The 25,149-nt window shown below is 41.6% G+C and overlaps 1 protein-coding gene across 8 annotated transcripts in view; it reads right to left on the reverse strand.

Annotated features, from left to right (window-relative positions):
• The window catches only part of LOC143040761 (semaphorin-1A-like), a 666,238-nt gene that overhangs the window by 15,117 nt on the left and 625,972 nt on the right, over window positions 1-25,149 (reverse strand). For all 8 annotated transcript variants that reach the window (XM_076212173.1, XM_076212170.1, XM_076212168.1 and 5 more), the window contains 7 exons: window positions 20,113-20,164; window positions 15,457-15,519; window positions 7,541-7,648; window positions 5,238-5,325; window positions 4,098-4,202; window positions 3,668-3,901; window positions 1,874-2,076 (listed from right to left, as the gene is read on the reverse strand). In XM_076212173.1, the coding sequence (XP_076068288.1) occupies window positions 1,874-2,076; window positions 3,668-3,901; window positions 4,098-4,202; window positions 5,238-5,325; window positions 7,541-7,648; window positions 15,457-15,519; window positions 20,113-20,164 (853 nt within the window). The remainder of the gene's footprint in view (window positions 1-1,873; window positions 2,077-3,667; window positions 3,902-4,097; window positions 4,203-5,237; window positions 5,326-7,540; window positions 7,649-15,456; window positions 15,520-20,112; window positions 20,165-25,149) is intronic.

Raw genomic sequence — 25,149 nt, forward strand, 5'->3', positions numbered from 1 at the left:
CCCCTCCCTCTTATCTTGGCACCTCCTGGATGATGGGTCATCCCTGTATCTTGTCCATTGCCCTGGGTCAGAAGAAGTGTTGCAAGACACAGCACATATGTTTCTACCCCCTTATAAAGGAAGTAGCCAGCCAAGGCATGCACCCACACTTAACCCATCCCAAACCCATTTGTTTCTCTTTTAAAAATCTATAACTCTTTGTGGATGAAAGGCCATCCCTGCTTCCACCCAATGCCTGGGTCAGAAGCTATGTAGCAAGACACAGCACATTCACAGCAGGGACCGACAGCCAAAGCTAGTTTAACCCCACCACTTAATTTACACAGCAACCCTCACTCCTTCTCCCCTCATATGTACATACATACATACATACATACATACATACATACAGTATACCAAGGGCTTTTCCCCCTTACAAGGGAGGTAGCTAAAGTCAGAGGCATAAATCCACTCTCACCTATTTCATTCCCACATACTCCACTCCCATTCACCACCCCTCCCTCACTCTTTTCTTGGCTCCTCCTGGATGATGGGTCATCCCTGCATTTCACCCACTGCCCTGGGTCAGAAGCAATGCAGTAACACATAGCACATCCACAGTAAGGCCATTTCATTTAATCAGTGACCTCCCATCTCCATCCCCTCATGCAGAAAAAGAGGATGGAGAAAAATCTGTTTGGGCTGCATCAAAATATCATTCACACATACTCCCCAACCCCCCCATCCCCCACCCACTCCCTTACATGCATCACAGCATCATCCATACACAACCATTCTCCACTCACCCCATCTTCTGTCTTCTCTCTTCCTTCCTCAACAGACATTCCCCTCTTTCCCAATGCCCCTTTTACTCCATCCATCCATCTAATCCTTGATCACCCCCTTATGTTCACTCTTTCCACCTCTGCCTTCCACACCTCTTTTACTAATCTTTCTTCACTCATCCTTTCCATGTGTCCAAACCATCCTAATACTCTTTCATCAATCCTATCTCCCTACTCCCTTTCCACAATTGTCACAATCTCAGTCTATCCAACCTACCATGCTACTCAGTCATTTCATCTCAAAAACATTTAAACTCTTCTTTTCTTATGTTCCATGTTTCTGCCCTATACAGTGCTGTCAGCACAATTGCCCCTTCATACTATCTCCTCTCAGCATCTATTCCCAAATGTCTATTTCTCATTACACTTTTTAATCCCCTATAGCATTTACTTCTCTCAATCTATATTCTACATTCCATTCCTCCCTTTCCTGCCACATTCACCCCAAAGTATCTAAAGCTATCCACTTCCTCCAGTCTCTCTCCCTTAATACTCACTTCCAGTTTGCTGCCATACTCTCTCCTTACTTTTACCCACATTTAACCTGAACTTCCTTCTTTCACACACCTTCCCAAACACGAACAAATAGAGAAAACATGGAGAAATCCCTTCTGGATACATCAGTTTATTATCTATTCACTTCTCCACTCACACCTATCTCCTTCCCTTTCCCTTACCTGCTCAACAACCCTTCCCTTTTTTATCCAATTCTCAGGCTTCCCCTCAAGTTCATGCCACTCACCCCTGCCTTCCACTCTTTTTGCTAATCTTTCCTCACCCATTTTCCAAATGCCCATAACATCCTATCTGCCACTCCATTTCCACTCAACTCTCTGTATCACCTCATTTCTCACTCTAGCCATCCTTGTAAACCCCATCATACTTCTTGAACACTTAATCTCAAACACACTTAAATTTCTCCTTTCTGCCTCCCTTAAATAAACAATGTAACAAACCCCATCATACTTCTTGAACACTTAATCTCAAACACACTTAAATTTCTCCTTTCTGCCTCCCTTAAATAAACAATGTAACAAAAATGTACATACCTTGGATGAAGGAAAAGGCAACCAATTTGAGTAGATATCCTCCTGCTGCTTAAAGGCACCCTCAAAAGTGTCAAGGATGGCACGCATAGAGAAGGCGCAGACTGCAGACCCTGGGATGGAGTTGGCAGGCGTTGTGAAGACAGCATACATGATGTCACTCTTCTCTCCTCCATACTGGCCCATCACAATGTCCGTGGCAGCCTCTGGAGAGGTAGGAATCAATGGTAAAGTTCTTGGATCAATCTTTAGCCTTGATTTCCTTCAGCAGGAGACTTGCAATTGCAAGGTATTGCTGCCATGGCCACCAGGGTGGCTCATAAATCACTCATACAAACTTTGTATTGTTATCTGTCTTGTATTGATGTTGCAAAGTGTAATACAGTATGACATGCTCTGAATGTTCTGTTTGGTAAATACATCTGAAGCACATGGTGTCTGTTTCTAGAACAATTATGTGATGGTACTGGTTTCAAACTGGGTGGAGACCTAGCCATAAATGGGTTAGGTTGATTCTCATGTGTCTTGGAAGTATTTTCTCTAGTCAATTTATGTCCAGTGGTGTTTGGCTTTGTATGGAATTGTTTAGTCTCAAAATTAGTGTTTGTTCTAAAAGGAAGCACTGGAGTGTTTGGGGAAGGTCTTGGATGATTCAGCATTGCATGTTTGTGGCAAATGTATGTGAAACACACAACACTTTTATCATTAGAGATTAAGCTCCAATAAAGGAGTGCTGAGTCACTTTTAACTTTGTTATCCATCCCTTTTCATCTCTCTTTTACTACTGCTTTGATTTGATTGGTTTAATTCTTAGCAGCCTGTGGCAGGGGAAAAGAATACTGCTACCATGTTCCTTTGCATGTGAAGTAAAAGATAAAATATTGTGTCATTGATACAAGCTCTAAATCCTTTGGGACAATATCACACTGAAGAGGTCTAAGAGGTGGTAAATGAGTGATCTAAAGAGAGTAGCACAAAGTAAGGACACATTCATGCCAGATGCCCTTTCTCCTTTACAAGAGGGTGACAGTCAAAAGACACACCCACTTCATACACAAACACATTTAATGTCCCTCCCATCTCCACACCTTATGGATGAAGGGCCATCCCAGTCCCCTATCACACTATTCAGGTCAAAGGCAATATATTGAGACAGTATTTCCATAGCAGGGTCCAACAAGAGGGATGGTAAATCAGAAGTGATTAGCATACCGTTTTTTTTTTTTTTTTTTTTTTTTTTTTTTTTTTTTTTTTTTTTTTTTTTTTTTTTTTTTTTTTTTTTTTTAAAGTGAGTGAGTGAAGATCAGTCTCCTGTCATAAAAGAATGCTGTGTGACTTTGGCCCATAATTCACTAAAAGTTATTCAAAGATTTGTTGCATAAGGAGAGCAGGTAGAAGAAAAATAAGAGAAAGGTGAGCAAGAGGAAGAGGAAGAAGAAAAATAGAAAGGAAATTCGTCAACCCACAGTTACTTATCTATGGACCTACAGTTAATCCAGGACTGATGTGATAAAAGACCAAGCTTTATTCTGGGTCCACACATGCACAAATGAATTGACAAAACCCCCTACCCTTAGTATAAGGTTAACCCATTCAGTCCCAGGCTTTCCCCATAGAGTAAATAAATACCCTGGCATTCGCTGGAACAAAATATATAAAGAACTACACACGAATAAATGCTTTATTGAGATACGACTACTCCAGGCCAGATATTTCACGAGATGAATAATATTGTCCTGCATGACTTAAAACCAATTCTGTATTGAGCTGTCAAGAACGAAGGGGATTTGAACTTACGTATCTCGTCGAAGTAGAAGGGGAACTCTCCAGGAACCGAACAGTTGAGTCTGCTCTTCAGGAACGACGTCCATGCCATCATGAGTCTCTGCTGTTCTCCCCCACGGTCGCCCTTGCACACGCGAGCAACCCGAGAGTACACCCGCTTCCCGCAGTTCATGTACTCGACAGCCGTCTCCCGCAAGAAGAAGAAGACGAAGTCCTTGTATTCGAAGGAATGGACGAAATTGGGCGCTGGAAGAGACATGACATGAGGAAGGACAGAGAAAAATGATGTATTGACCGCAAACACACAGCCCCACAGTAAAATAATAACAATGATAACAATAATAATAAAACAACACTAAAATAATGATGACACGGTACACTAACAAAAATAACGTATGGATAATCAGTCTGTGCAACAAGGAAACTTCCCTTGAAGACTTACCATTTAGCTGAATTAACTCATTATGGTCTGTTTTAAGAGGATCCCTAAACACAAGAGGGTTGGTTCCTTGGAAATCTGCCACAGTCCCAGAGTACAGCTCCCCATCTGTGAAACGAAAACAAAACGGTTTCTTGTAGAATAAATACTAACAAAATCATTTCACAATCGTCACTTTTTTTTTTTGTTTCCTTCGACTTTTCCAATGACTGTGGTTCGATGTATATGCCCATACCATCATTATCATCACAAACAACTACTCCTACTAATAAATGGGTTACAATAAACATATCAACTACAAATGATTTGGTCTCATGGATTTTTTTCATTTAAATATACCAATTCCACAACCACGCGTTTTCATTATGGGAACAAGGCTGCTTTTCAGGACACCGAATTTACTCCTGGAAAATTTAAGAACAAGAATCGCTGCTCAAGATTTAAGCCACTCAAGAACGCGAGTAGATTAAAAATAATAACAATAAAAATTAATAAATAAAAATTGAAATTAGATTAATATGAACACAACAAACATATTATGTAAATAACAATATAAGCCTAATAATTTTTATTTGTAATAATTATTGCAAGAGGGGAAATGGTACGAAGTATTATGAAAACGCACACCTTAAAATGGGAAATTCTAATTTCGTAATATCTTATTCGACTTCTTGAAAATCATTCGGAAAGTCGGTTAAATGTTTATTTTGCAACTGATTCTCTTCCTTCTACTGCAGTTTAAACAACGTATCGTGATTCTTGTCGATCTATTTATACCCATATATATTCTAAACAACTTTGAATCAACATTATTACGTTGTTTGAAATACATGCGTGCGCACATACACACGCACGCACTATATGCTAGTCCATTTCAGTACGATTAAAATTCTCGCGCGCAGCATTGGCTGCCATATATACGATGCATCACATTATTTGCATTATAAAATATAAAGTCACTGCTGTATTACTCGTTCTCTTTTACTCTAAGTAATAATAAACATAGAAAATGTGATCAAACAAGTTCCAGTATCCGGCGCCTACGTAGATGTCATCGTATCGAAGTGGATGTACCAGTGCATGATGATCATCTGACTAGTTACTGAAACCCTATTTCTAGGAATAGCCAATGTGAAGACTTACCTGCGAAGACGAACGTGGAGTTGTGCTTGGGATCAAAAGGGCAGATGCCTTTGCCCTTGACTTCGTTGTAGTGGAAGCTGCCATTGGCCTGTAAAGATAAAAGTGTTATTAATGATAAATACACGTTATTGCAAAAACTAGATTAAAGGATGTTCTCATAAATGACATCCACGTGATTATCTGAACGAAATACCTGTCCATGCACCTTCAATTTAACTATTTATCTTACATGTATATTTTTTATCAAATGCGGCGGCACGTCTTGTCAGATAGCGACTCCAAAAATACTAACAACGTTGAGCGTAACATACGAGAGGGCAGCAGAAATGTCGAGGAGACACAGAGGGTTGCTGTGTCTATTAAGCCAATGAACAAAAACATAAATAGATCAAATAAAAAAGATAGGTGACATCAGCCTGCGTTTGAACGATATGTATGTGAAGTTGATTGCATCCGCACGCAGGGTAATTATGTACAACCTTTGAACACAAAACATGCATTTTTGGGGGGAAATAATGAAAAATGTATGCGTGAAAACTATTGAGACACTTGGAGAAAATTGCATGCCTAGCTGGAGAAATGAGGCTGGGGAGGATGTGTGTAAGGGGGAAATGAGAACGAGGACGAAATGGAGTCTGGAAACACGAAAATTAAAAGTGACGAACTTGTGCTAAAAGCTTCACATTGTTGTTGAAGCAAACATATTTACTTCATGTGTGGGATTCATTATGATTTTGGATCACATGCTCGACGGTTTATCATCCTTTCGGATGAGTACTCCAGGTCTGGATAATACTGTGACCTTACAAACGCCATACGCCTAACTCCTAGCTAAAGGGTAGCGACCTGCATTAACGTAGTGGGAACTTTCACGCTGCAAGTGAGGCGAACTTAGTCCCCCGATGTTGGTGGCTCATGAAGGGTTCCAACTACATCAAGGCGCGCGTAAGCACCCACGTGCGCGCTTACTCGTGACGAAACACTTCACAAGACCACGAGCGCGCGCAACCGATAATAGCGATAAGACTAGCATCATGGAAAGGAATGCCCAACTCAGCCAAGATCAGGTCTAGCACCGGTAGTCGTTCCCGCGCAACGACCCCAATTTTTCGAATCCAGCGTTTACGACTCAGTCGACTATCCATCATAACCTGACGAAAGGGGAGCTGTGTCGAACAATGGTGTCTTGAACCTTGGGATCAAAGGGAGGTCATGGAGAAGGGGGGGGGTCGGTCAGGTTAGGATTTGGAGGAGATAGAAGTGGGTGAGAAGTACGAGGAGGAGGAAGAAGTTGTTAAGAATAGGGGGCAGAAGTAAGATGATGAAAAAGAACAAAATGACGTGGAGAATTGAGATGAAGAGGAAGAATTGGTAAGGAGAGGTGAAGAGGACCAAGATGATGTGAAGTAAAATGAGGAGGAGGGGGAAGTAAAAAGGGAGGAAGAGTTGTTGAGAGACGGGGTAAGACTGAGTGTAGGAATAGGAGTAGAGTGAAGAAACAGAGGAAGTAGTAAGGTTCAGGGCATAGCGACGAGATCGTGACTTGGTTTCTGTGAAGATGGGCAAGGTGAAAGCAAGGGGTGGGGGTGGATGGGAAGGTGCATTTCATAATAACGGTTTTTTCCCTCCGTGATCGGTATCGCTCCCCCCGTCGATCATGCTTCGTCCCCGAAGAACCAAATATAGCAATGTTGCCGACTCATGAGCGCTTATAATAACATGCTAAAAGGGGGAAAATATGATTGACTGTAATCATTTTAAGGCAAGGTTAACCAGTTTGACGTTTCAGTCTGTTGTGACATCTTCAGAAACATTCAACCCCTAAATTATCCTTGGCAATATTAGCGTCTCTTTTTTTTTCAATTTAAACCACAGTACTGACAAAATGGCTGCATGTCACTGCCGTTCAAGATCATTTAAATTGTACAACCAAGACTGCTAGGCAAACATCCCAAATTATAATTTCCAATCCGCAACAAGGTACAGGATGCTACTTTTATTTACATATAAATCTATATTAACATATGTATCACAACAAATGATGCCTTGAATCTTTGTCACACGAACTACTGTGTTGAAATACATGAAAAGACCATGTTTACTTAATCCGTTTAGTCTCTATATCTACATCTTTCACATCTCTGGTATTTTTGGGAACAATATTCCTCGTTATACTCAAATGGCCTTCAAACCATTGATTGCATTGGCAGTCCGTTCCCGCACAAATGTCAACGGTTTTCTTCGTTGCTAAATACAATTACAACGGAGTTCAAATCGTTGAAGTTTACACGTGATCTACTTACCTGTAGCGAGTAGTGACGACAGAGGGGCTTGTAGGCATTGGTGCCACAGACAAGATACTCTCCTTCCGATTTCTTGGCCAGTACTCTGATGTAATTCTGGCACTCCTCCTGTTGAAGGGGAAAGAGAAATAAAATTAAATCAAACATGAAACAATATCACCCATTAACATTCTTTAACTACTGAAATTCTATGGCAGTCAACTTCACCAACTTCTGCAAAGCGAGCTAAATTTACCATTATTACATAATCTTAAATTACCCGAGCCGAGCCAACACACCAACAACAAAAAATCGTCTGTTTTCGTTAACACCACCCAAGATGTGGAATAAGAAAACGGAAAAAAATGTCGACCTAACTCGGGAATATGCAAAACCAGACGAAAAACGTCACTGCAAACAACATCAGTGCATGACTAAATCGATGCACTTTCAGCCTGACAAGTCGGCGGCTGAGTTAAAAATGCAAAACCTTCTTAGCTTCCAGTTGGCACGGTATTCAGGCCTACATGTACATTTAACCAAATCAGTGCAGTAACTAGGCATCACGTGTAATTTAATACGTAGTTTAATAAGTCTTGCCTAACTGTAATGCAACCTCTGATGATCACGCTTGCTCGATTTGTTCACGCCATGATACGTATAGACTCTTACATCCAATTTGTCCACCGATTTACATATTTTTATGGCTAATACTAGGCGATTCTAGGGACACTGGGCAAAATGGGGCATCGATGTAACGTAATCTTATTCTGCTGTACGACCCTCAACAGAATAGTATTGAAGAGAATGACAACAGTCTTCCGTATATTCTGTTTGATTGGAAAATCCTTATGCATTAAGCACTGCATTTCGGCTCCGATATCCAGTGTTTCTGTCATTGGGAGCGATATCGCATAGAAGAGGTGGAACGACAAAATAAATAAATAAATAAACAAACAAATAAAAAAGTTCAGATATTTAAGGAGTTTTGTAGGTCAATAGTGATCGCCATTCTTGAGTGGAAATATGGACCTTTAAAGAGAATATGCGTGACTGGTTTACAAGGGGACTAAAGTCTCTAAAATATTGACTGCATAATATTTCTGGGATCAACTGTAGTGTTGCTGAGGTGGATATTCTATAGTTGATTATGGCTCGTAATACATACAGTAACCTAACCAAACCTAGCCTATGTTAGTTTATGTAGAGTCTACATTTGATCAGTGTATATGTGTGTGGGGGAAGTTCAACTATTGATTGAAGTTGGGGTGGAGATTCTAACTGATCAGTGTGGCGGAGGGTTCTACAGTTTACCCTATTACTGCATCGCGACCTATGGAACGAAGAACACACGAACAAAATAAAACTGTAAACATATAAATAAACACAAAAATTAAAGAAAACATTTCAACACCTAAAGTTCTGCAGTGATTCCAACCACACCATACCGTAATAGATTAGAATCTCGGCGGGAAAAAATAAGTTAAAAGTCCGTCGGCTGACCCGCAGGTGTCATGGCGGCCATTTCCCGTTTGGCAGGAAGTGGATCGACCCAGACGGTCAGATTTCGCACGAATTTCGAACACAATTCTATTTCCTTTATTTTTTTTATTGCGTGTACTCAGAACGAATACAAAATACGATAAGGCAATCTCGGGACATTTAATCAATATAATATTTGATGCTGTAGATTTAACAATGTAATATGAAATAAAAACTGAACCGACTGACAGTATGTAGAACAAGCGTATGCAATCATGCGTAAGCGTGTGTACATTAGTGGTATACCACACTACTGAACAAGTCTAGCGTTAATAATAATAATAATAATAATAATAATAATAATAGTATTAATAATAATAATAACTTCCATACAAAATCAATTTAATACGTGTGTGTATGCATGCGCGCGAGCGACGCATAACGAAGGAACAATTAAAATCAATAAAACAAAAACACGAACTACCAACTCACACCGAACTACGACAAAATTTTAAAATGCTGGCATGTGATGATGAAGAGTTATGTTGCGTGTTGCGCCCAAGAACACCGAATGTGAAACAAATGCACATCGCCACCGCTGGCCACGACCGACGTGGCCCAGTATCCCCTGATAGTTCCTGACAACTGTTGGGGCTGTAGTACTTTCGCCCCGCCCCCTTCCTTTCGTGTTGCCAGATGCACCGTTACTTTTACAGTTTTATCAAATACCCTTCCTCAATGCTCTACGAAATTACAGCTCCAGTATACAAAACGAAAGTAGACCAACTTACAAAAAATACCCGTTATATTGATGTGGTACATTGCCTGCACCCTAAAAACAAATAAAATTGAAAATAAAAATAAAATAATAAATAAAGTGTTATGGGCAATGTCATAGGACGAAACTAATGATTTTAATCACAATCTGATTTCATCCTATTTTACTACATGGACAACCCGGGAAGAAATCTTGTACCGATACAAATATTGTGGTGATCATTATGTTTCACTTACTGTTTATCTATATGTCTTCTTTGCGACGTGGCTTGAGAGAGAAAACGGGAACTAAATTGTGGTCAACCACACTGATTATTCTGTCTCCTTGACAATGTCGCCCTTAACAGTTATTCTTGTTATTGACTCGATGTTACCAGCGCTTCCATCCTTGTGGACAATCTCGCGCCGCTGTCGTACGTTGTATTGCCTTTCAAGCTGATTGGTAGTCTACTTACCCCATCACTCGTGACCATTCTTTAAAGCATTTGACTAGGATGAAATATTACTTCCATAGAGAAGATACCGATAACTTCATGACCTAACTACATCTTGCTTGCAAACGCTAAAGTAGAATGAGAGAGAGAGAGAGAGAGAGAGAGAGAGAGAGAGAGAGAGAGAGAGAGAGAGAGAGAGAGAGAGAGAGAGAGAGAGAGAGAGAGAATTGGAGTAACGAAGAAACAGGAGACACCATGATGGGGCCCTTGTTCACATCGATCAAGAGAATTCAGGGAAGGTTCTCCAAGAAATTGTGGAGAGGAGAAATACAATCAGGTGTTTCTATGGGCCTGTAAAGTCAGACGACTCGAAATAATGAATGGCCAATCTGTGTAGTTTTAACCAAGATGTCAGAAAACTTGAGAAAGAGAAGGTTATTGGATTTTTTAAAAGGATATTTTCCTATAAATATTAAAGGAATTATATATATATATATATATATATATATATATATATATATATATTTATATATACATATATATACATATATATATATATATATATATATATATATATATATATATATATATATTTATATATCTGAGCTTTCAAAATAATGTTTCATAGTTTAAGATTGTGGTTATTGATATGTGGGTCATTACTTTATTCAGTTGTACATTACTTGTGTGAGAACGTCCACACTTTTTCCTTTGTGCTAAACTGTCACGTTAGACGGTTTCTCATCAGACCAACTGGCTTGTTTTTATTTACTTGGGATTTATTTTTCAAGAGAGACTTATACAGGTTTTTAGGGTAACCGTCATAAAAAATAAAAATAAACAAATCTAATCGCCGCAGAACTATTACTTGTGATAAGTCGCTTTCGTCTCGAACCGGGAAAATTCATTCCATTCTAAAAAAAAAAAAAAAAAAAAAAAAAACGAGGCCCAGCTGCATCGCAAATCAACACGTGCACGTTCCAGAGCTCAAAGTTTCTCGGAATTCCAATTCCCTGTCCGAATATCTGGCGTTTCTGATCGAGGTACGTGAGCTCCTGGACAGGTCAGCAGCCCTGAGGAACACTGGAGGCCGCTTCCCCGAAGTACGTGAGGTCGTCCTTATGCAAAAACTTGGGAGGAGAAATGACGTCCGCATTCGTAGTTCCCACGGAAATGAATAAACGAATCCCAAGCCATACAGGCATGCAATCGGACACTTTGTTTACATAACACTGGCAAGAGTCGGAATAGAACTCCTCAGTTTTGGGGAAAGTTTCTTGTTCCCGAAAAACAGGTTCTTGTGCGATGCGATAAGAGGACTATGTGGATCAATCAGTAGTCAGATGTGGGGATGAAGATGAAAGCTCATGATATGAAGATCCCAGAACCGTGAGGTATTCGGACCACGACCTCAATATGCAGTTTCAGCAACACATGTTGGAAGCCCGACTAATATCAAAATTGTGTATGTATGTGTGTGTGTATTTACCTAGTTGTATTTTGCGGGAGAAGAGCTATGCTCGTAGGGACCCGCAGTTGTATCTTTCCGCATCCAGTTCTTTCTTAAAGTCGTGTATAGTTTTAGCACTCACTGTTTTCTCTTTCAATTTATTCCACGTATCTATCACTCTATGTGGAAAGCTATTCTTTTTCAGATCTCTTCTGTAACTCTCTTTCTTAAGTTTCTTCTTGTGTCCCCTTGTATTTCTACTGTTCCATTTAAGTAGATCAAGTGTGAGTGTTATGTTGTTCTGGCTACCTATACATCGGGGAGGTTCCATAACAAAGAGGTTGATACGTTATGTTATTATACTCCTCATATCGTTCCTCCTCCCTAATGGACAGGCCGGAGAACCTGCAGTGAACCTTTACGGTTGAACATCCACACACATACACACAAATATTTCATACATGTAACGATGAAAATTGATTTAATTGGGGAAAAGAAATATATCATTTCTCAAGGGGTTACCAAATAAGCTGTGTGTGTGTGTGTGTGTGTGTGTGTGTGTGTGTGTGTGTGTGTGTGTGTGTGTGTGTGTGAGAGAGAGAGAGAGAGAGAGAGAGTGAGAGAGAGAGGAGAGACATGACAGTTCTACTTGCAATTGAATTGAGAATTCAAAAACACATATTCGGAAATTAAACAATTAAATATACTTATATTCACACTATATTGTGTGATATTCCATGGCTATTTTTCGATAAAGGCTAACTATCCATTTTGATCACCAGTCCGAGCGTTACTGAAGATTTAGATAAGAAATAATGATTGGGTGACTGTTTATGACAATTTGCTGCAACAACTACGACATGGAGTGTTTCATAAACTCTGACGTAACGACCGACGGCTACTCGATCAAGCAAAAAAGCCACATTACCATTATCCCCCTCAACAGAAACACAATGAACACTGAAACAAGAATATATTTAACTTTTTCCCTTCCGCCTTTTTCGTGTTAAAATATCGAACTAATTTAACCAAAAAGTCATTCGTAGACATTCGAAAATTTATATCGTCCTTCTAAAGCCACGTTTGAACTGGGGACGACTGTAACATAATACAGAATTTAGATCTTGGAATTGTTTTCCAATTCAAAAAAACATGTCTGTAATGCCGATTACATTTCAATTACAGAATAAAGGGAACTAAATAAGCAAATGATATTTTAAAAATAAGCGAGGCAACTCTTTGGTACATCCTCATACTGCTTTTGTGTGTGTGTGTGTGTGTGTGTGTGTGTGTGTGTGTGTGTGTGTGTGTGTGTGTGTGTGTGTGTATGTGTGTGTGTGTGTCTTCCATATAATGTATCATTTAATGGCTGACATCTTCTTCCAGTGGATTTAAAGACTCACTAAATCAGAAGTATCCACTAAGTCAAAAGGGACCCAGAGAAGTGCAGCTAACATAAAAAATAAAGATTCTTAGAATCCGTATGCTTTACCACTGAGCATTCAGTCTATATACAATGTGTGACTAACCTTTGTGGCTTCTTCCTATCACAAGCCTGACATCTTTGTCTTTCTAATTACATTATTACTATTAATTTCATCACCATAATTAATCGTATAATCATTATAAGAAAAATATTTTATTACTTCAGAAACTTCTAACCACATTTGAAGTTGCACCTTTACAATTCCCACTAGGCCAAGGTAATGCAACGCAACTCACATCACGCGATTACATTTCAGGTTCTTTGCAATCGTGCTGACCTTCCTCCAAAATCTAAATCTCCTAGGCTACATTCAATACAGTTTCCAATCCGTCTTAAGAGCAACGAGTGGGGGCGGGGAAGGGAGTGGGGTAGCCACGAGGCGCGCATGCGCAATAGCCGCGAGATGCACATTTCCGTAAACCCAAGCTTGACGCATATTACACCTATGCAAATATAACTCAAGTTTCTGCTACATCAATATGTTTTTTTACAAAAATAAAATTTGATTATAAGGAGATTCTTGTCTATATGTATTAAATATTAATCAAACAAAATGTATATTTTCATAATTTTGATGTTTCATGGATATTTAATTGTTAACTTTATGAAATACTGTTTATTCTTGGTCCCACCAAATATCAAACTCAAATCTCGATCACTTCAGATGTTTTGCAAATATAATTATCTACTCTGGCAGCTGCCAATTGATTTTATTAAGGAAAAACAAGTCGACAAAGTTCACCATTTCGCAGTGCATCGTTCCTGTCACAATGCAACGGCATTCGGCCGAATGTAATCCGCTCGCTGATGCAAGTGTTTATCATTAACATTTTCGTCATGATTCTGGCTCATATCATGTAATTTCAATAAGAGAATATTTAACCGCAGTTAATAATAATAATAATAATAACAATAATGTCATAATGAGATTAAGGAGAAAAAGAGGAAACGGCAAAGTGAAAACAGTAACAAAAATAATAACGACAAAAATAATAAAATCAAACAAAAAACAACAACAACAACGGGCGGGTCAAACAGGCAAATAGTCTGAAGATTCCTGCCTTGCTGACCACCGCGGAAACGGTCTTGTGGTCAAATTGACCTACAGTAGAACAGAGTAGTGAGAGAGAGAGAGAGAGAGAGAGAGAGAGAGAGAGAGAGAGAGAGAGAGAGAGAGAGAGAGAGAGAGAGAGAGAGAGAGAGAGAGAAAGAGAGAGAGAGAGAGAATGGTAAATCTATCATACCGATTTTTATAAGTATTGCAATTATTTACAAGCTGGATAGCACTATCGCACATGTGCTAAAACGCTTTCTGTTATTTGTGAACGCAACTGACCGTGTAGTCGCCAACAAAAGCCCTGGTATCCCCCCTGAATTTAACCGTACAGAGATATAATCTTTAGATACTGTGTCAGGAAAAAAAAACCACGAATTTAATATCACTTTTGCGTATATATAAATTTTACACACACACAATATATATATATATATATATATATATATATGTGTGTGTGTGTGTGTGTGTGTGTGTGTGTGTGTGTGTGTGTGTGTGTGTAATATGGATATACATATACACACACACATACCCTGTGTATTGAAGGTTTTCCTCACTATGAGTGGCTGGCCTAATCAATAAATATCCACTAAAACCCCTTCCCATTGAAAAATCATTTTTTCTAGTTAACATCTGACTTCCAATAACAAATAAAATCATGTGACGCGTTAGGCAGGGCAACCAGTGACTCAGTAGATTCAGTAGTCTCGTAACAACCATTTAAAACATCCCAGTTATAACTGGTTATAATCATATCCAATTCTGGTGGTCCTGCAAGATGGACAGCAAAGCTGCCCATTTTCAAAATCAGGAGGTGCAGCCCAGAGCGGCTGGCATTCGGTTTTTGGAATGGGCCCAAGATATCTCACTATCACCTTCAATTATTTCTTACGCATTTTTACGCATGGGGAGCTGAGAAAAAGGTGACTGCTCACCCCTTCTACTACTTCCAGTCGTTGACATTGATTCAGTCCCACACCAATAGAACAAAAGTCCAAAGTTTCATTCCAGAGAGATCTGTATGGATTTCCGAAGATTGTTACTAGGCGTAGTGGGGCTGCGGGTATTTCGCTAGTGTAACCTGAGGCAATAATAAGGAATTATCATCTAATGTTAAACGAGTTTCTTGCCGGGTGAAGACGACCTCTGCCAATCTGAAGGAGAACTTCCCGATCTCAGGAAGATCTCGAACTTCTCAAGGTGGACTTCCGAAGAGAGATCGGGTGCAAAGTAAATTCAAAGTATAATACTCACCACAGATTTTCCTTTGCTGAAGCACATGTTGCTGTCGATGTCTGTCGAGTACCACTCTATTCTCTGAGGAGGAGAGACGAAAACAAAATTAATATAAAAACTATGAAGTGTGGGTTTACTTACAAGTAAAACTGCAGGTCAGAAATAAACATAATGACGAATTCTTAACTGCCCTGTGTTTCAAAGATCATTAATTCAATACGACGAAATGAATAATCACGTGCATGTGTACACACAATAACACACAAATACACACACACGCGCTCACATATGTACATGTGCATGTATATGTGACGGTAGGGGCGACCCATTACCATGCAGTGTTATAGCCGATGATGGGACAGTGAGGCGACATTTTCTGTCTACTGATGCATTTAACGAAGCTAAAAGGCCCGTCATACATGGGTGCCTCCCGTGGTGGCACTAAACAGGGGCTTGTCATGCACTGGCGTGTCTCCGAGTGCCACAACGGCACCATGACGGACATATGCATGAACAAGGGCCGCAACGGACGTATCCATGAACAATGGCTTTGCTGGACGTGTGCATGAACAAGGGCCGCACCGGACGTATCCATGAACAATGGCCTTGCTGGACGTGTGCATGAACAAGGTCCGCACCGGACGTATCCATGAACAATGGCCTTGCTGGACGTGTACATGAACAAGGGTCATGCAGGATTTTAGAATGTTATCTGTTCTTATATGAACCGTCTTAGTACAATAAAGGGAAGAAAGAGAAAATGAGAATCTGTGAGATGGACGAAATGAATTAACGAATACATAAAAAACGTGAATAAAATTAAATAAGTAAATATAACTACAACGTATCATCAATTTGAAATGTGATGCACAATCCAATCCCTCTACTTCAATACTGCGTTATAATGTTACACTGTATAGTACAGAGTACGCGATTAAATCGGTACAAGTAACCCTATCAAACCGTCATGAGAAACATTAATTTTTAAACTGTTCTCATGGCTGAAATCCCCATTTGTCATTCCAAGTCCACCACTGGACAAAGACCTCTCCAATCTCTTCCATGACCTACGCGACTGTATCACCCTTCGCCAAGTTACTCCTGCAAACTTCTTTCTGTTATACTTCGCTACAAGGTTGGTACACTTGTTTGGTGCATCCGATACAATGATCCACAAGGTATAATACGAGTAACTATGCAAATCTTTCTCTCAGTAACGAGTAATCTATAATCTATAAGTAGTAGTACCATCACTATTAATGCGATTTTGTTGTACCCAAAATAATACTAACATAAAATGAAAAATATATTTGTATGCTTTCGTTATATATTGGATCCAGCTCGAGCAGTTGTACGTCCATGTACGTATCAACGTGTGTACAGGAACCCAAGTGCCGGTGGTCTAGAGGACGGTGTGGAGGAATCAAGTGCCAATATGGAGGGCTAAGGGCTTGTGTGGAGTGTTGAGAGCCTTTGCAGAGGGCCGGGAGGGTCGGGAGGGGACGTGGGAGTGCCGGGAGGGGATGTGAAAGGCTGGGAGTATAATGTTACGAATCTGTACAAATCTCTACCATAAGTCTATTCAACGTCAGCAAAAAATCGACATTTGATTAAAGGGAATAACAATCTGGCGTGCTATGGATTTACACCTCCTTCTCTCCTTCTAACTCCCTCCCTCTCTCCTCTTCTTCCTCGTTCTCTCCCCTCTCCCTCCTAACCTCCCCCTTCTGGTTTGATCTTCCACTATATACTATGGTTTGTTTCAGGATGAACAGTAAGAGACAGAAGAGGAAATGTCAAAGTAAAGGTAGATGGAAGAAGAGGATGAGATAATGAAGAACAGGGACTAACAGAAGAGGAAGGAAGAGGAAGTGAAGGGCGCACAGGACGAAGAAGAAGATGGTAAGGATCATAAGGAGTCAAGGAAGGAGAAGGAAGACGAAATAGAAAAGGAAAGAGGAAAAGCGATGAAACGCAGCAAACAGAGGGAGGTGACAATACCCGCCGAAGAAAACTGCGAAAGACAAAACAGAAATATTTCCCCCCTCTACGGTGTGTGTGTGTGTGTGTGTGTGTGTGTGTGTGTGTGTCTCTCTCTCCACAGGCCTCCTCCACGGGCGGGAGGAACAATTAACTATAATCAGGCCAAATCCAAATGCCCATCACTCGCAGGCGACGGCGGCGATGGGCGCTCGGGCTGAGTCAGGAAGGCAGGCGTGGGTGGCGGGACCGAAAAGAGGTGATAGGAGGAAAGAGGGATGTACAAAAGGAGAAGGAAGAGAGGAAGAGAGAAGGGATGGAGAAAGGGAGGGTAGGAAGGAGAAAGAAGGGAGGAGGAAGAAAGAAAAAAGGAAGAGGAGGAAAAGGAGGAGAAAGAGGAGGTAAATGTTGAAAAGAATAGAAGACAAGAGGCGAGAAGAGGCCTATACGAAGACCCAAGGCAGAGAGAGAGAGAGAGAGAGAGAGAGAGAGAGAGAGAGAGAGAGAGAGAGAAGTGAGAGAACGAGTAAATCGTGCAGGCGTGAAAGTATGCAAAGTTATAAGATTAGTGATATGGAAAAAAAAACTCTAAAATGGCCTCAGGGAAATTGGAGCATATGACATGAGGAAGCCTTGGCAGGGATCAGGGAAATGGTGACAGGAGGAAGAAGAAGAAGAAGAGGAGGATAAGGAGGAGGAGGAGGGATGGCTATGAGGAGAGGAAGAGCAGGAGGAGTGGGAGTGAAGGAGGAGTAAATGAGCTCTAAGGTGATGGGGGAGGTTGTAGGGGGAGGAATGGGAGGAAGAAGAATGGGAGGGGTGGGGGAGGAGGGAGGAGGAGGAGGGCAAGGAGAGGTAGGTGGAAAATGTAAGGGCAGTAGAAAAATACCAATGGGATGCAATGAGAAGAGCAGCAGGAGAGAGAGAGAGAAAGAGAGAGAGAGAGAGAGAGAGAGAGAGAGAGAGAGAGAGAGAGAGAGAGAGAGAGAGAGAGAGAGAGAGAGAGAGAGAGAGAGAGAGAGAGCGTGTGTGTGCGTGCGTGCGTATGCACGGCCAGAATAGACGCGGTACAAAAACTAACACACACACAAAAAAAAAAGTATACCGTAAGCCACTAAAGGCATTCTACTGCCGCCGAGTTGAACGACCCACATCCCAGTCTAGACTGACATAACAGAGTAAATGTTATCACCCGACATCCGTCCGTACAGGAACTAACCGCAGGTCGTGGAGATGCCCATGACCACTGAGCACAGACATATGACTAATATGGGCATGTCTTGAATATTAGTCGGGCGCACACACACACACACACACACACACACACACAAGGGCCCCCATGGATATAGTTCTTCCCGTGTAATACAATTAACACACACACACACACACACACATACACACACACACACACACACAAACGTGCCCCCCACGGATATAGCTCCTCTCCTGTGTATTGCAATTAAGTACAACACACACACACATAAACAAAACCTCTATATAGTTCCAACAAAACATCGTTGTCGACGTTCCTTTTTTCATATATCACAAAAGAACGACCATGGGCACATGGGCGCGCCAGAAAGGACACAGAAGAACGTAATTGCGTCGTATTCTGACGCAATGAGGAAACACAGGACGTCTCATTAGGGAACACGAGGACAGAGCGTCCCTTCGTGTATGGACGACATAATAACAAAAGACAGTCGGGGAACAGAACTCTACAAACAAAAGACAGTCGGCGGACAGAACTTAAACAAACAAAAGGGTCGGGAGTCTTCACTCTCCTTGCAACTGTCTCTCTTGGCAGGGTTGTTTCATTAATGTGCGAATGAGAGAGAGAGAGAGAGAGAGAGAGAGAGAGAGAGAGAGAGAGAGAGAGAGAGAGAGAGAGAGAGAGAGAGAGTGTGTGTGTGTGTGTGTGTGTGTGTGTGTGTGTGTGTGTGTTTCTTACGGTTGTTTTTGAGTTACTCTTACCACTACCTAAATGCTTTCTTTGATTTATTTTTTCAACTACGGTCCAAAAATGTTCTACGAGATCGAGGTAACAGACCTCCCCCTTCACCCCCATCACCCTCCCAAAGGCATCTAAAGTAAAGTTCTTCCTCCACACCACGCGCCATGACTTCTACCAAATACCAGCTGCCACTCCTCCCAATTTTCTTTCGTTTGCCAGAAGAAAGAAAACGCTACGATAGTCTGTGACAAAGAACGAGTCTATACCAGGTACCTCCTCCTCCTTCTCTTCGTCAGTCGCATAGACAAACCCGAATCTGCAGCAAGAACAGTGTCATTTATTCGAAGATATGAAGGACCAATCACATAGGTTTATGGGGGTATAAGGGCGGGGCCAGTTTGTCATTATGAGATAAACAGTATATACATAAATTACATACATACAGTTTGAGCAGCAGGAACAGTAAAGTATTTCCATATATATTTTGATCTGGTTCAAGTCACAAGATTTTGTTTGGCTCAAAGCAACCTCTGGGTTTCAATGATATGTGTGTGTGTGTGTGTGTGTGTGTATGTGTGTGTGTGTGTGTGTGTGTGTGTGTGTGTGTGTGTGTGTGTGTGTGTGTGTGTGTGTGTGTGTGTGTGTGTGTGTGTGTGTGTGTGTGTGTGTGTGTGTGTGTGTTAAACAAAGTGGCTGAATATTCCCTTCCTTATTCATAGAAAACAAACAGAATGTCTTACCATTTCTTCGTTCTCCTTCAGGTCATGAAGGCTGATGTTATACACAATATTTCTGAAATGAGAAGAAGAAACAAACATCAGTTAAACAGCTCAGAAACGTGTACACATGCGAGCTGCCTTCCGCATGCATATATGCGCGGCAACATTTAATAAGCCTAAGATACGGGATGACATAAAACGCCATAATGTCCGGACAGTGGAACTCCGTGGGATGCTGATGCATCTGTTGCCATGGAAACACGAACTCCAGTCCCACAATATGATTCTCATCATGAGACTGACAGACGAAGGGAAGAGAGTGAAGGGGAAGAGAGGAAAGTTGATGAATTGAGGCGATGAATGGAACAAGGAAAAGTCATGTACTAGAAAAATTACTAGCGAATCAAGAAGTGCAGGATGTACATGATTGTTCAAACAAATGCATACAAAACACACACACACACGCACGCACGCACACACTCAAGGTAAGCTGATTGACTTTTTTTCATGTACAACAAATCTCACAAATCATACGAAACCCAGCCCCGCGCGTGGCACCACATTGATCACACCTACTTTCCCCGTCTCGGTGCAAAAAATAGCATGTTTCTTTTTCTATCTTTTTTGTTTTATTTTCTTCTCCTCTTCCTCTCCTTCTCTCGCGACTTCCGTTGAAACCAACAAGGTCGCTTGACTTGTCGCAACGTGATGAATTTCAACGCAAACGCGCGTGGAGACCACGAAATTTGCGTCGAGGCATCAAAATCGACTTATGGCGCGCTGTTGTGAAATGCAGCTAAGAATAGGCGGTAAACTGGCATACTGTTCCTGATATTGATATATATATATATATATATATATATATATATATATATATATAGTTGTGTAGCTTCATTCAATTTTTTTTTCAAATGTGTATGTAATGTATGCATAATGTGTGTGCGTGCGTGCGTGTGTGAGTGCGCGCGCGTGTGCAAGTGCTTATGCAAGTGCATATGTGTTCTTCAGTTTCACGCTTCAACTACACTCCCTACCATCTAAACCCAATCCAAAACAATTACATCCTTTATTCAATCTAAGCATCACATTCATTTGCGTTACAGTACAGGTAGTTCTCGTTTTGTGCGTGTTCTGTTTGTGCGAATTCGCTAAGATGCGACATTAAAAATATTATGATTAATTAAAATTGTGCGATCTGTTCGCTAAGATGCGATTTGCCCCAACCGCATTTCAAACAGTGCGCCAGATACGTAGTTCCGCTGCCTGCCGACAGGCGGCCGCTCACGCTCCCAGTTATAATGTTTACAGCCCTCTCGTGTGTTTGCAGTCACAGCCAGTCCAGCCAGTTTACTCATTCGTCAAAATGGCCCCAAAACGTCCTTCATCTTCTCCTGGAACCAGCAGCGGCCCTCCAGCTAAGAAAATACAGCGCAAGTCACTCACTCTGGCTAAGAAAATGGAAATTTTGAGCCGGTATGACCAAGGACAAAAAACTTCGATCATATCCCATGCCTTGGGATTGGGGGAGAGCACACTGCGGCGCGTCCGAGACAATGCTGCAAAAATACGAGCAACTGTGGAAGCAGGTTCGTCTAGGACATTGCAGAGGGTAGCCTACAGCAGATCGTCGGCCATGGAGAGGATGGAAAAAATGCTGGCGAATTGGATTCAACACCAGAACAAGAACAGCATTCCTGTTAGTTTGGCCATCATTCAGGAAAAAGCTAAAAGCCTCATTAACGACATCGAAGGAAATGACGGGCCAAATACATCCTTCCAAGCAAGTTCTGGTTGGTTTGCAAAAATTAAGCTAAGACACGGGTTTCATAACATCAAAATGACCGGAGAAGCAGCATCAGCAGACACAGAATCGGCCAGGAAATTCCCAGAGATGCTTAAGAAGACCCTGGAAGAAGGACAATACTCATCCAAGCAAGTGTTCAATGTAGACGAGACCGGCCTTTACTGGAAGAAGATGCCAGCGAGGACGTACATCGCACAGGAGGAGAAGACGGCGCCTGGTTTTAAGGCGTCCAAGGACCGCCTGACGCTGCTGCTGGGGGCCAACGCTGAGGGGGACTGCAGGCTGAAGCCTGTCCTCATCTATCACTCTCAGAACCCCAGAGCCCTTAAGGTAAGATTGGTTTATTTAATATTTATCTATTTATTCTACAGTTCTTATGTTGTTATTGTTATTGATTGTGTTAAATAATAAAATATTTAATACCGTTAATTAATCAGGGTTTGTGAAGTGTACACAAGTGACATTAAAAATACTTAGGTTTGTGATGCAAGCGACTGGCTTATACGTTTTCTTTGTTAAGAAAAAGGAGCGTGGCCACACCTTAATTCTCGGATAATTTGTGTGTTTCAGGGATATGACCGGGCTTTCCTGCCAGTCCATTGGTACGCCAACAAGAAGGGATGGATGACTGGAAAAGTATTCAATGATTACTACAAGAACAAGTTGCACAGCGAGCTGAAAGCCTACTGCAACAAGAAAGGCATCCCCTTGAAGATCTCGTTGCTGGTAGACAATGCTCCCAGTCATCCAGCCAGTCTTGAAAGTCTCAGTAACAACATCAAACTGGCCCTCCTGCCTCCCAACACGACTTGTCTGCTGCAGCCCTGTGACCAGGGGCTGATTCAAACCTTCAAGTCCTACTACCTGAGGTCTACGATGGCTGCTGCAGTAAAGAAAACGAACGAGATGAACAAGACGCTGCGAGATTTCTGGAAGAATTTTACAATAAAAGATGCTGTAACCTTTATCAAGCAGTCCTGGGATGAAGTGCCAACGAAATGTCTGAATGGTGTTTGGAAAAAACTGTGTCCTCAGTTTGTTCATTCCTTCGAAGACTTCAATGTGGACGACATCGTTTCGAAGGCAAACAAGGACACAATCAGCTATGCCCAGGATTTAGGCCTTGATGAAGTGGAGGAAGAGGACATTGATCAACTGCTTCAGTCACACAGACAAGAATTGAGCCAATGAAGACCTGCTGGACATCGAAGAAGAGAACAAGAGGGAAAGAGAAGAAGCAGAAGCGACGGCTGCGTCAGACAAGGCTGAAGGAGGACTGACGCTCACTGCCACTGTTATCAGTGAAGCATTAGGAAAAATAAAAGAAGGTTTTGCCATGCTGGAAGAACACGACCCCAATGTTGAACGAAGCACCACAATCACAAGAAAGTGTATGGACACACTTTTCTGCTACACTCAAATGCAGACTGAATTTCAAAAGAAAAACCGCCAGACCACCATGCTGGAGTTTTTCAATAAACCGCCTGTGCAACCAGTGACAGAAGAGGAAGAGGAAGTGGATGACCCTGAAGCTATAGGAGAGGAAGTGGAAGTGGAAGTGGATGTGCCAGAGGAGGTGGACAGCACAGACGAAGATGGCGAGTGACTGTGAGGGACTGTGAGAAGTGAGGGAGCATCGTGTTGAGTTTTAATGGGTGCTTTATTTACACTTTATTTACACATTAGTGTTACTTATAGGTTTAGAACGATACATTTTTAGAACATGTTCACTTTATTAGTCAAATAAATGTGTTTTTCGTTCAAAAAATGGAAGTTTTTTGGGCCAAAACCCGCATCCCCCCTATTATCCATTGTTTCTTATGGGGGAAATATGTTTTTTTTGTGCGATTTCAGTTTGTGCGAAACCCGTAGGAACCCATATCTCGCACAAAACGAGAACTACCTGTACTTGCATTCACACGACTGTAGGTGTTATCTTAATCCTTCAGCATCCCCCATCTATCCGTCCATCCAACAACGCCAGTCTTTAACGTCTCAGCATCCTCCAAGCACCTCCATGACACCTCCAGACGTCTCCCAGGAGACCACGAAACGCCTTATCTCGTATCTTCTACTAATGATACCCTCGACGCCAACTATCAAACCAGAGGCCGGGGATCTTGCTGACCGCACCCAAGGCGTCCGCGAGAGGACCCTCGGCGGCCCAAGGCGTTCTAGCGAGTAAATGGAACAGAAGCTTGGGATCGAAGGAACAACGCCTCTCTTGTGTCTTTGAGACTAATCAAAGACCAGGCTTAATGGATAGAATGATGATGATAATTATATTAATGACTACTGCTGATCATAATGTTAAAGTACGATTGGGTAGGAGGGGGGTGGCAAGCACTCCTGAAGAAGTGACAGAAGGGGGAAGGATGGGCACAATGAGGTCTGAGTTGGAACCTAGTGTCACGTCGTCTAAGAGTTTGATCCAAATATGTGCCAAACGCGAGCGCGCTTGCGCTCGCACACACACACACACACACTCTCGTTTGAAACTTTGAATGATACTCTCAATATGATTAGGGGATATCCCCCCGTCATCAAACATAAAACACAATACCATAAACCCACTAAAACCTTTTCGTTGAACCAGTAAACTTTAGTTAAGTAAACCTCCACAACTTGGTTAGCATGTAACTGTCTGGTTTTCACCAAGTTATTCTATTCAGCACGATAAATCCCGGTACGAAAAAAAAAAAAAATCTTAATTAAGGACACGAAGCTTCTCCCTTTTTTTCGCTTCGTTCTCTGACACGCTTCTTCTCATTCCCATTCTCCACATCCTCTCTTTCCTAACCAGCCTCCTCCTCCTTCTTTTTCCTCTTCCTCCTACTCCTCCTTCTTCTCCCCCCTCAATGTCATCTCCCCTTCCATGCGCTGTCTCTCAGATCGCCAAACACCTATTCCTACATCTTCTTGTCCTCCTCCTCCTTCTTTTTCTTCTTCTTCTTCCATCTCATCTTTCCTTCAATGCGCCGTCGCTCAGATCCCAAGACACCTTTTCCCACTTCCTCCTCCTCTTCTTCTTCTCTCTTTCTTCTCTTCTTCTTCCATCTCATATTCTTTCGGTCCGCTGTCCTTCAGATCCCCAAACAATCATTTCCACTTCTTCTTCTTCTCCTCCTCCTCCCCCTCTTCTTCCATCTCATCTCCCCTTCCGTCCCTCAGATCCCCAAACACCCATTCCCAAGTCCCGGACAATGTCTGGGTCAGACATTTGAACGCCTCCAAGACTCCTGTCCGGGACCCTT

This window comes from Oratosquilla oratoria, chromosome 29 (assembly GCF_046742065.1).
Source record: "Oratosquilla oratoria isolate Oo_2021 chromosome 29, ASM4674206v1, whole genome shotgun sequence".
In the NCBI taxonomy this organism is placed as follows: domain Eukaryota; kingdom Metazoa; phylum Arthropoda; class Malacostraca; order Stomatopoda; family Squillidae; genus Oratosquilla; species Oratosquilla oratoria.